Below are 12,591 nucleotides of genomic sequence, written 5' to 3' on the forward strand. Positions count from 1 at the left end.
ACTAGCAATTGCAAAAAAAAAAAAGCCTTATCAAAACAGGAATTTTCAAAATGATTTAGTTATTTGTAATGTCATTTCCTTTGAAATGCTGAAAACAGTGGGATGTGACCATGTGTCATACTCTAGTGCTCTAGAACAGAATTTCCTCCACTGAAACAACTTGAATTTGGATTCTTCAATGACCTACTGCCATTTTTCCCAATGAAAAGCCACTCCAAGTTAAATCCAGGGGCATACACCAACATGACCTGAGGGCACTGTGAAAAACTATGCTGCCTACAAAGTGTTATTTTTCTAGAACAAGAGGTGCCAGAATGCACCATGAATCCCTCCTTTTTCTCTTATACAGTGGTACCTCAGGTTAAGTACGGGTTAAGTACAGAGGTCCGTTCTTAACCTGAAACTGTTCTTAACCTAAAACACCACTTTACTTTATGGGGTCTCCTGCTGCCGCTGTGCTGCCACTGCACAATGTCTGTTCTCATCCTGAAGCAAAGTTCTTAACCCGAGGTACTATTTCTGGGTTAGCGGAGTCTGTAACCTGAAGCGTCTGTAACCCGAGGTACCACTGTAATGGCAACGGCACCCACCTGAGAGCTGAGTTCAAATTAGTTCTGGCTGAAAAAAGCCCTGAGCATACATGTGTTGTTTTTTTAAAATGGAAGTGATGTTTGTTCATTATGTTTGCTAATATATTTGGGAGCTTGGGATGTGAATGTTTTCTCTGTTTTGTGACACATCCAGTTTATAGCCAGAAAATCGATTCTCGGCATAGACATAATCCTGTGTTGTTGTTTGTTACAGGGACCTGCTGGTCCAGTCGGCCCTGCTGGCCCTGCCGGTGCCCGTGGTGCTCCCGTAAGTCTCTGCTTCAGAACTTTGCATGTATGAGTCCAGGGCAGCTGTCTACCAGCTCCATCTGGTAAGCAGGCTGAGACCTTACCTGCCCGCAGACTGTCTCGCCAGAGTGGTGCATGCTCTAGTTATCTCTCACTTGGACTACTGCAATGCACTCTACGTGGGGCTACCTTTGAAGGTGACCCGGAAACTACAACTAATCCAGAATGCGGCAGCTAGACTGGTGACTGGGAGCGGCCGCCGAGCCCATATAACACCAGTCTTGAAAGACCTACACTGGCTCCCAATACGTTTCTGAGCACAATTCAAAGTGTTGGTGCTGACCTTTAAAGCCCTAAACGGCCTCAGTCCAGTATACCTGAAGGAGCGTTTCCACCCCCATCGTTCAGCCTGGACACTGAGGTCCAGCACCGAGGGCCTTCTGGCGGTTCCCTCACTGCGAGAAGCCAAGTTACAGGGAACCAGGCAGAGGGCCTTCTCAGTAGTGGCACCCGCCCTGTGGAACGCCCACCCACCAGATGTCAAAGAGAAAAATAACTACCAAACTTTTAGAAGACATCTGAAGGCAGCCCTGTTTAGGGCGGCTTTTAATGTTTAATAGGTTATTGTATTTTAGTGTTTTGTTGGAAGCTGCCCAGAGTGGCTGGGGAAACCCAGCCAGATGGGCGGGGTATAAATAATAATTTTTTATTATTATATTACTAGTTCTCATTAAACCCAAGTATATGCTTATGAAAACTCTTTGTCAATATGCTTCTAAAAGGGCCCTGCGGGTGCACGTGGTGACAAAGGTGAAGCCGGTGAACGTGGCAACAATGGGATGAAGGGCCACCGAGGATTCCCTGGTAACCCCGGACCCCCTGGTCCAAGTGTAAGTTTGCAGAACTCTCCTGCCTTCCTTGCGTGGGGGGGGGGGATGCTGGATTTGTTTCATGACCCCAGTGTTTAGCACAGTATGTAACTTTGACAAGAACGAAAAGTATCACAAGTGATCCCTACAGTGCCTGGATTATCCACCAAATGATGTACAATTTAATGTTTTGGCAGAGGAAACCAGGAGTGATTTTGCAGACGTTTTGGAATTTACCAGCCTGTTTCCTGAGCCTTCATTATGTTTCGTGGAGGAAACATGCCTAGCAGTATCACTTGGGAATACGGTGGTGCCTCGCAAGATGAAAATAATCCGTTCCACGATTCTCTTCGTCTAGCGTTTTTTTCGTCTTGCGAAGCAACCCTATTAGCGGCTTAGCGGGTTAGCGCTATTAGCAGTTTAGCAGCTATTAAAGGCTTAGCGGCTTAGCGGCTAAAAGGCAATTAGCGGCTTAGCGGCTTAGAAAAAGGGGGGGAGCGGAAAAAAATGGCAAGACTCGCAAGACTTTTTCGTCTTGTGAAGCAAGCCCATAGGGAATTCATCTAGCGAAGCAACGCAAAAAACGGAAAACCCTTTCGTCTAGCGAGTTTTCCGTCTTGCGAGGCATTCGTCTTGCGGGGCACCACTGTATAATTATTTCATTTTTGTAGGAGTAAAGTTGAACCTTTTGGGATATCCCAGTATCCTTGGCAGCAATGCATGAGAGAAACTCCTTACTGTTTTGTTACTGGCATTTATAGACCACTCATTTATGGGTAGGTTACATTCAAAACAACAAAGAAATTAAAAAATGGCATTTCAGTTTTCTGATACCCCATATGCACAATGGCTCTAAGCCAGAGGAAGTTTCTTGTACTTAAGCCTCCTTGAAATCTATGTAAAACATGGAATTGTGTCATTGATTTCAATAGGACTTAAGTCCAGCTAACATAATTTGATCAGTGGAGCCAATGCTGAAATCAATAGATAATCCCTGAGTTACCTACCTGTAAAGCGACTGGTACCACCTATATTCTAGAATGGAAGCATTCAAGTTGTATTTACTTCTGAGAACATTTAGCTTCTAAACCATGCACATTAACATAGCTTATGGTCCCATACAAAACTGTAATAATGAAAATAGAGAACCATTTTATTTATATTTGATCCGGCCAGTGTAATAGCTCAGAGGTGGGGATCTTTTCTGGCTGTCAAGCTAGATTATTGTCTCCCCACCTCAGCGGGTCACATTTGACAGCTATGCAAGGCCACCCACCTGTCACTCTCATGAGGTCATGATGGTGTCAGGTGATGCTGCACTTTGAAGCCCTGATTTTCGGGATGTCAAAGTGCAGCACAGAGCTGTCGGAAAGCCCTTTTGCAAACATCCCTGCACTGCTATTTGAATCTCTAGGTTTCAGAGATTGGAAGAGCAGTGCTGTGAGGGAGAAGCTCTATCCCATGGAAACTACTTTCCCCTCCTGGAGCAAGGCATAAATCCACCCATCTCAGCTGGATGAGCAGGGGAAGCATGCCTTGCTGCAGCAAATGAACAATCGGGATTTCAATTTAAGCTCCCAGTTTGTACCCTTACTTGTCCCATACCTGATGTCATGCATCTGATATCTAGAGAGGTTCTACCTTTGGAGTTTGATGTTCCAGTTAACTTGCATGCCGAATAGCTGTAGATATATATATATATTCATCTTCTATGGATTGCCAGATCTTGTAGTGAGTGCAACAATACAGGTGTTCCAATGTAAAGAAAAGAATGTAAAAACTGGATTTTACTAGATCTACATGATCATTATTTTTTTGACAGGGTGCATTGGGTCCCCAAGGTCCAAGTGGAAGCCCAGGGCCTGCTGGTGCAAGAGTAAGTAACCTGTTGATTCTGTCCAACCTGAATGCATTCTCAAATTATGGCTAGACAGTCGAGAGAGAACTAACTTTCTCCTCCTCCTCCTCCTCCTCCTCCTCCTCCTCCTCCTCCCTCTTCTGTTTAGGGTCCCCCTGGTCCAAATGGCCCACCTGGAAAAGATGGTACAAGTGGTTACCCAGGTCCCATCGGCCCTCCAGGTCCTCGTGGAAGCAGAGGTGAATCTGGCGCTCCGGTAAGGGAATCAGCACTCTTTAAGATGATGAAAAGTGAGAAGCATCGTCTTGAAAGCTAGTCTCCATACCCTCTGGGAGCCTAGCACAAGACTTGACAAGAAGGGAGATCAAGTTTGGGCCCAAAGGGATCTGAACAGAGCTTCTCGATAAAGAGTGGCAAAAATAAAAGCTGCAGAGTTTAGCCTGACCATGCTGAATTTCAGGCAAATGGCTTTTCCTTATGAGAGCTGTACCTGAGCCACAGTTATGGTACCCAATCCTGAGTGTGGGAAGTAGGTGGCACTAAACAGACAGCTTCCGCACTACAACTGGCCACATGCACAGCCAGTTACAATGAAAGTGAAGGTGTCTATCCAGCTGGCCTCACTATTCAGATTTATTCAGATTTGTTGCTCACAAAGCTCAAGCTGAGTGATAGAAGGTTCTTGCGTATTTCATAGGTATGATGATAAAATAGAAGGATTAATAGAATAAAATAAAATAAATAGACAATGATTATTATATCTGCTGTTTCTATTGGGTGACTGTACGTTTCCGAGCACAAGTCAAAGTGTTGGTGCTGACCTTTAAAGCCCTAAATGGCCTCAGTCCAGTATACCTGAAGGAGCGTCTCCACCCCCATCGTTCTGCCCAGACACTGAGGTCCAGCTCCAAGGGCCTTCTGGTGGTTCCCTCGCTGCAAGAAGCCAAGTTACAGGGAACCAGGCAGAGGGCCTTCTTGGTAGTGGCACCCGCCCTGTGGAACGCCCTCTCACCAGATGTCAAAGAGAAAAACAACTACCAGACTTTTAGAAGACATCTGAAGGCAGCCCTGTTTAGGGAAGCTTTTAATAGGTTATTGTATTTTAATATTCTGTTGGAAGCTGCCTAGAGTGGCTGGAGAAACCCAGCCAGATGGGCAGGGTATAAATAATAAATTATTATTATTATTATTATTATTATTATTATTATTATTATTATTATTATTATTATTTAACAAGGCACAGTTATGGACTGAAATATCACTGGGGAGAGGACTAGTCTGAAACCTTTCCTATCTAAATAGTCCAGTGTCATGTGGTTAGTGGAATAGGGGAACTAAGCTAGTCCCCTAAATGTTCCCAGTAAATAAGAGTATTAAAGCATTAAAGCCTAGTACCTTCTTTCCAAAGCCTGGAAAGCTTCTGCCTGGTTTAGGGAGGGAGGTATAACACTCATCCCCCCCCCTCAATAGCCTTCACAAGCTGGCCCTAACTGTTCAACTATTAAAATTTCACCACGCGCCACTGAAATAGCCACATACAAGACCAGATCAAAGATAAGCTTGACCAAAGGATAAATATTTAGTCCAACCCTATGTGGAGATTTTGAGCCTGGTGTCTTGCAGCATAAGGCTAAAAGTGCCAGTAACACTGACTGGTCCTTTTCTTTGAGTGTACAGATGAACTAATGTACATGTGCATTTTTGAGTTATGGGCGGGGCTTGTTTTATTTTCTAGGGTCCTGCGGGTCATGGTGGTCCTCCAGGGCCTCCTGGTCAACCTGGAGCTCCTGGTCCATGCTGCGGAGGTGGTGGCCCAGAGAACCTTGAAAAAGGACCATCCTACTACAGAGACCAGCCAGATGAGGACAAAATAGCCATGAGCGATATTTTAACTTCGCTGAAGTCAATCAACAACCAAATCGAAAACATCGTTAGCCCCGATGGCTCACGGAAGAACCCAGCTCGGAATTGCAGAGATCTGAAGTTCTGCCATCCTGAACTTAAGAGTGGTATGTTCATTTCTGTTCTGATCCAGGTCATAGAGAAGTCAGTGAGAAATATGCAGTCTCAAGAAAAGAACCGGGCATCGCGAGGGACACAGAACTGCCCCATAGATCTCTTTTCCCTCTCTTTCTGGTAAAGACTAGTAATATAAAATGTGGTGCTCTTTTGGTACACTATGCATTTCTTAATCAATGACAGCAAATGATGATGATGATGATGATGATGATGATGATGATGATGATAATAATAATATCTCTATTGTCATTGCCCCCTTCGGGGACAACGAAATTACTTGACTGCTCCATAAAAACACTAATTAAACAATGCAGTATAATACAGCAAGGGAGATTAGATGACTTTCAAAGTCCGGGCTTCCCATTCAGGGCCGAGATCGCTCTGGAGAAGAAGCTGTTCTTAAGACGGCTCATTCTTGTCTTCATCGTCCTGTATCTCCGTCCCGACGGCAAGAGCTCGAAGAGACAGTGACCAGGATGCGATGGATCTTTTACTATGTCCAATACCTTCCTATGGCACCTTGTGGCATAAATCTGCTCTAAGGTGGAGAGTGGGCAGCCAACAATGCTCTCTGCTGCCTTAACAACCCTGCACAACCCCACCCTGTCCTGGGTAGTACAGCTTCCGTACCACACACATAAGCCATAAGTGAGCACGCTCTCAATGGCACAGTGATAGAAGGCAAGCAGCAGTTTCAAATGATGCTGCACAATGTAATGCTCAATGTAATCATATTATATATTTCCATGAAGAGGGGAGAAGGAGGGATCGACTAGTGGCTGATTCCTGCACTTAGCCACAACAGGAGGCAATGAACTACATTAGCTCCAAGTCTGGAATAGTTTCAGGGCTGGATTGCAGGCAAATTGTGGAAATAATAGGGCTTGGGATCCTATAACTATACTATATAACTATAACCTATAACTTTAATGTTTGATGTTTTATTCTGTTTCTGTATATGCTGGAAACTGCCCAGAGTGGCTAGGGCAACCCAGTCAGATTGGCGGGGTATTATTATTATTATTATTATTATTATTATTATTATTATTATTACCAAAGTGCTTGATGTGCCTGATAATGAAGAAATGTGTCAGGGGAATGTGTAGCTGTTATTCAGTTAAATTAGACTTTGAAGGAAGTGTAAAGATTAACAGTACTAAATATGACCCAGCAAACGTTAAGAGCATACAAGTGTAGAGTAATATTATCATTTAGTTTTGTATTCTTCCCAAAGTAACCCCACAAGGCAGCAGAAGCCTTTGGCATCCAGCGTAAGGAAGAATCTAATCCCAGGTTAAAGAATGGCCTTTTGCTTTGTCACTTTAGGGGAGTACTGGATTGATCCCAACCAAGGTTGCAAATTGGACGCCATTAAAGTATACTGCAATATGGAAACTGGGGAGACGTGCATCAGTGCTAATCCTATGAGTGTTCCAAAGAAGAACTGGTGGACAAGCCCAGGACCCGAAAAGAAACATATTTGGTTTGGAGAGTCTATGAATGGAGGCTTCCAGGTAACAAGAACGATGCGTCTCCAGCCCTATCATTCAGCCCGGACACTGATGTCCAGCTCCAAGGGCCTTCTGCCCTGTGGAACACCCTCCCATCAGATATCAAGGAGATAAACAACTATCTGACTTTTAGAAGGCATCTGAAGGCAACCCTGTTTAGGGAAGTTTTTAATGTTTGATGCTTTATCGTGTTTTTAATATTCTGTTGGGAGCCACCCAGAGTGGCTGGGGAAACCCAGCCAGATGGACAGGGTATAAATTGTTGTTGTTGTTATCATTAATATTATTAATATTATTAATATTTGGTCAAGCAAACCTTGACTTGAGTGTGTAATTAAATTGCTTCTCAAGAAAGAAGCAACTCTGGATCCATTTCTAATTGAATGAAAAACATAATTGTCTTCTCTCCCAACTACCATAGCAACTTTCATGGCTCTTGCCATTTTTATCAGATGTTTCTTGCATTGCTAATGCTGATTTTTTAAAAATATTTTAAACTATAATGTAACGTGCATGGATATCTATATATATTTCCAAATTTATACGCTTGAATTTAAAAGGGGGATGTACTGGGGGAAGGCATTGATTGGAAAGACCCCCCCCCACCCAAAAAAATAATAATAATCAGGAAACAACCTTTGCCAGCTCTGGAGCTGGTATCTTTTCTTCACTTTTATTTCCTCTCCATTGTTTCCAATGGTGGTGATGGGGTGGTGGTCTTTAAAAACTGGGGAAAACTCTTCCAACCTCACGGCAAGAGCCTAGCATGTCTTTGGTTTTGGTGCACAGACTGCCTTTGCAGTCTACAACAGTCTACAACAAACAAGCCTTTTGTGTTTGCCCCATAGTTCAGCTACGGAGACCCAGATCTCCCAGAAGAAGTTGCAGATGTTCAGCTGGCCTTCCTCAGAATTCTTTCTAGCCGAGCGTCTCAGAATATCACCTATCACTGCAAAAACAGTATAGCTTACATGGACGAGGCCAGCGGGAATGTGAAGAGAGCCCTGAAGATGATGAGTTCTACTGACAGCGAAATCAAGGCGGAAGGAAACAGCAAGTTCACATACACTGTCCTGGAAGATGGCTGTACTGTAAGTAAACATTGCAAAACAAAATTGAGATTCGGTTCATTGTTCCATTATGAAATTTCAGTTTTGCAAACCTCCTATTCTCACTCCTAATCTTGTGCATTTTAAAGAGCCTTAAATTTGTAGTTATATCTTTCGACTGGATTTTATAGTGCAGAAGAACTTTAGCATTTTCCCTAGCTGACTATAGAGGGGCCGATCACAAGAGTGAGAAGTGGAACAGGAAAGTAAAACTTTGGGGCAATGCTTACTAGCAGGGTGGTGGAAACTTTGATTCAAGCTTCCACACATATAGTTACGTACAGACATCTCATCCTCTTCACTGGATGACCAGTGACCAGTGACCAGTGAGCTACTCCCAGCTCAGATTGGACTGATGAATAAGGCTATCAATGGGAATACCAAGGCTATCAATGGCTGCAAGTCAGGATGGTTGTGTGCTACTTCCTTTATCAAAGGCAGTATGCTCTGAATTCTACTTGCTGCTGATTAATACTACTGCTAATAATAATAATAATATGCATTTTATCCCTCACATATGACTCAGAGGTCTGGGGAGGAGAATCATGATGGGTCGTTCATGCTTCCTCCTTCACCATGGAAGAGCCTGATAGATATTAATCCAAAGTGTCGCTAATCAAACCTTTTTAAAAGCACTTTCTGCTTTGCATTTCACAGAAACACACTGATGAATGGGGTCGAACCGTCTTTGAGTACAGAACACGCAAGACAATGCGGTTGCCGGTGATAGATATTGCACCCTTCGACATCGGCGCTCCCAATCAAGAATTTGGTGTGGACATTGGCCCGGTTTGCTTCTTATAAACCCGAGAATCATGCTCATTCCGAACCCCAACAAACAAATTCACACTCCCATCTTTGCTCTTCTTGTCTTAACCTTGTCAGCTATTAAGAGTCAAATCAACTGTATCCCAGTTATTTATTTGCAAAAAAATTCTGGAGAGAGGGAGGAAAGAGATAAATTGAGATAAAAAATACCATTTTCTTATTTTGCTCTTTACACGACATGCAACAAAATCCCTTCTGCTGTTTCTTTCACCAAAATTGGAAAAAAACCCTTCCAACAGTATCTCCATGGTGCTACATTACAACCTCAACACTCAGTACAGCGAAACTGTAATTATAATTGAATGCTTGCCCACCAATCAAGCACTGACGGATTCCAGCATCCAAGTTTGCCCTCCAATATAAGATGCAGTTCATAAAGCTAGAGAGAATTCCCCGTTTCAACTACCTCAACATGGACAGAAACTGGGATGAGTTTGATGATTCACACCAAGAGAACCAACTCAAAAGATGTTGGAACCAATGAATACATCTGGTCAGGTGGTTGTGTTTCTGTACTGATTATTGATGAACAGAGTACAGTCCATCTGAAGAAGTGAATGCCCCTAGTGTCAACAGACTAATATAATTTTATTGCTGGACTGCATTGTGTGATTTTTTTTTTTGATTTTTTTTACCGGGTGCTCCTATACTTTCCTGTCATTGCTGGTCAAGACCACTAAAATTAGGGAAGTGTAAAAAGATTAATGTGATGGTGCTAGTTGTGTGATTTTTTTCCACTCCTAAATCTGCAAGCCAGGTTTATTGGCTTGCGTTAAAACATCAAGGCTTGACAACAATTGTAAATGTCTCTCATCAAAAGTCGTATCGTCGGTAGGCCATTGCTGAGGGCTTTTCTTCCTTCCCTCTGTAAAAGTCAATAAAGATGCAAAATCGTGAGCTTCTTTTGTCACATTAACACATTTATAGTGTTGGAGGTTAACCATCTTTGTAAGCTTTTATATGGTTGTTGGTCTTTTCCTTACAGAGACACATAATAAAATATTGTAATAAAACTCTAGCATTGCCGTTTATGTGTTTTGCTAGATAAATCTCTTTCTGGAGGTTTCATCAACAGTGAATTTAGCATAGTGATCATTTATTTCTTCAGTGCCATCCAGGTCAATGGCATTTTACAGAGGAGCACGGCAAATTAGCCAAGAAGGAATTTTACAATCTACATTTCAACTGAGGAGCGGGATGGAGCAGAGGGAGAATAGAGGGGGCTGACAGGGAGCAAATGCAGCTTCATGTATTTAGCAGGGCCGTCTTACCCATAGGTGCTAGGGGTGCGGGGCACCCGGGCGCCGGGCTCTCAGGGGCGCCAGGCCAAGAGTCCAGGGCCCGAGAGTTGAGTCCGGGGAAGAGCCCGCCCATTGGTCAGAGCTCCACAGCGGGCTCTGCTGCTGCGGGAGGCTCTACGCCGTGAGTTCAGGGGCGACCGAGCCAGCGAGACACTGAGGCGGCCGGCTGCCTCCGCCCTCCTGCATGCCTGGGACTGGGCAACTGGGAGGGGCGTTGAGCGGATCTTTGCACCCTGGCACCGCATATGCTTAAGACAGCCCTGGTATTTAGATATCATTTGGCTAAAGATGGGAGCAGATAACGGCCAAAGGGGAGGGAGTTGAAGGGAAGCGTTATCGTTGTTCTTGAAAAAGAACATAATTCTTGCAGGCTTAAAAACATTCAGCTGCCAGTTGGCACAATTTCCTTTCAAAGGAATATATTTTGTGTTGAGGCAGGTGCTACACTACCTAGATCAGCCTTTCCCAACCTGATACACTCCAAATGTCTTGAGCTCCAACTTCCATCAGTGATAGCCAGCACAGGCTGCGACTGCGAGGGAGCTTCCCATGGCCTCTCCATGGCCTCCACTGATGGCCTCCTTCTTTGGGCAGCTCATAGTGGCTGCTGGAGAGTGAACAAGGAGGAGGGGAGGCAACAACCACCAAGACCAAGCCTCATATGACACGCCAGCTCCAAGAGGCAGGCAGAGGGCAGGGCCAGCCTTGGAAGGAAGAAAGGGGAATCAGAGCACAAGGAGTCTGAATTTCTTTTCAATTTCTTTTTTCAATACATTTTATTTGTTTTACTAATAAAGAGTACAAATAAACACACATCAATAAAGTCATACTGAATCTCAAGACTTCCCCCATCCCATCCATGGAGTCTTATTTTGAACATCTACAACTGCACATTAGTCCGTACTCCAGTTTTTTTAATATCAAACCATATTGTCCATAATGCTTTTTACACTACAAGTGAGTCAAAATCCTGCTCTTGTTTACCTCTGCTTACAGTGGTCTCCTAAATAACTTACAAATTTTTCCCATTCTTTTATGAAGTTTGTATCCTCTTGGTTTATGAGGTTTCCCATCAGCTTTGCCATCTCGGCATAGTCATGGTTTGCCACTCTTCTCTGCTAGGGACTTTGACATCTTTCCAACTCTGGGCCAATAACATCCATGTGGCTGTTGTTCCATATCTTAATTTCTATTTTAAAAAAAATGCTTTGTGCATCCACGTCTAATCCTGCAGTTATTTACTGCTGTGTTTTTCTTTTTATAAATCTACCAAAGAAAAATAGTACAATACTAGTACAATAGTACAAAAATAGTACAATACAATACAATACATATTAAGGGGTTTCCTTGGGATGGTTGAAAGCATGTGTGCTGTGTCCCGTTGGTGTAGTGGTAGCACCACTCGCCCTTCTTCTGCTAGGAAATGCTCTGCAGGGGGGGAGACAAAATGGGGGGTCTAGTAGGGTCAGTTGGAGGAAGTGATAAATGTCCCTATTTTCATCTGAGAAATGTTGGAGGACATGCATTCATAACACCACCACTTCCTGAGACAGGGCAGGCATCAGTTTTGTGTGGTCCATGCTGTATCATCATGACCCACCTCCATGCCATGGACAACAGGCAGCTACAGATTCTCTCATTTGTCCTTCTGCTGCTGGTGGAGTGAGTGGTGTGCTGGGTGTGGAGACAGAGGAGGTGAGGTGTTGCCTCCACCAACCAAGGAACCAGATGTGGCGGCAGCACCGTGAACAGAACAGAATTTATTAATTTTGGTCACAGACCAGTTCCAGCTCACATACAATATCAGGGAAGTCATAAAACACAATAGGGATACTTTTGAATTTGCAATTGGGTATAACAGGGGCAATACAGATATAGCAGCAGTTAAAAATATATAAGTTAAATCTTAATACTAAAATATAACCTGAAATTGTCACTTAAGGCCTTAGTCATTATGGTAGCACAGCTTGTTCCCTAGAATTTACAGCAGTCGCACAGAATTTGACCACCCTTAGCGTGAACTCTGGATCCCTGTCCTCTACCAGGGATTTTAGACATTGGAGTTTGGACCCATTTGCAGATTTTTGCATAGCAGGGATGATAAATGCAGAGTGTATATCCCCGTAGAAACGACAGCGTAACAAGGCATGAGAGACAGTTTCTACCTCCATCAAGTCACAGGGGCAGACTCGTTCCCCGTATGATTTACCCTCGAATCTCCCCTGCCATAAGGCAGATAGCAGCACATTGAATCTAG

The 12,591-nt window shown here is 43.7% G+C and overlaps 1 protein-coding gene across 2 annotated transcripts in view; it reads left to right on the forward strand.

Annotated features, from left to right (window-relative positions):
* COL3A1 (collagen type III alpha 1 chain) overlaps positions 1 to 10,046 on the forward strand; it is a 97,536-nt gene extending 87,490 nt beyond the window's left edge. For both annotated transcript variants that reach the window (XM_083467460.1, XM_083467461.1), the window contains 8 exons: positions 805 to 858; positions 1,622 to 1,729; positions 3,531 to 3,584; positions 3,715 to 3,822; positions 5,302 to 5,575; positions 6,912 to 7,099; positions 7,945 to 8,187; positions 8,863 to 10,046. In XM_083467460.1, coding sequence (XP_083323586.1) covers positions 805 to 858; positions 1,622 to 1,729; positions 3,531 to 3,584; positions 3,715 to 3,822; positions 5,302 to 5,575; positions 6,912 to 7,099; positions 7,945 to 8,187; positions 8,863 to 9,009 — 1,176 coding nt within the window. In that variant the 3' untranslated portion in view covers positions 9,010 to 10,046. The remainder of the gene's footprint in view (positions 1 to 804; positions 859 to 1,621; positions 1,730 to 3,530; positions 3,585 to 3,714; positions 3,823 to 5,301; positions 5,576 to 6,911; positions 7,100 to 7,944; positions 8,188 to 8,862) is intronic.
* The last annotated feature ends 2,545 nt before the right edge of the window (positions 10,047 to 12,591 follow it).

Source organism: Podarcis liolepis (genome assembly GCF_965112155.1).
Source record: "Podarcis liolepis genome assembly, chromosome: 1".
NCBI classification, from domain to species: domain Eukaryota; kingdom Metazoa; phylum Chordata; class Lepidosauria; order Squamata; family Lacertidae; genus Podarcis; species Podarcis liolepis.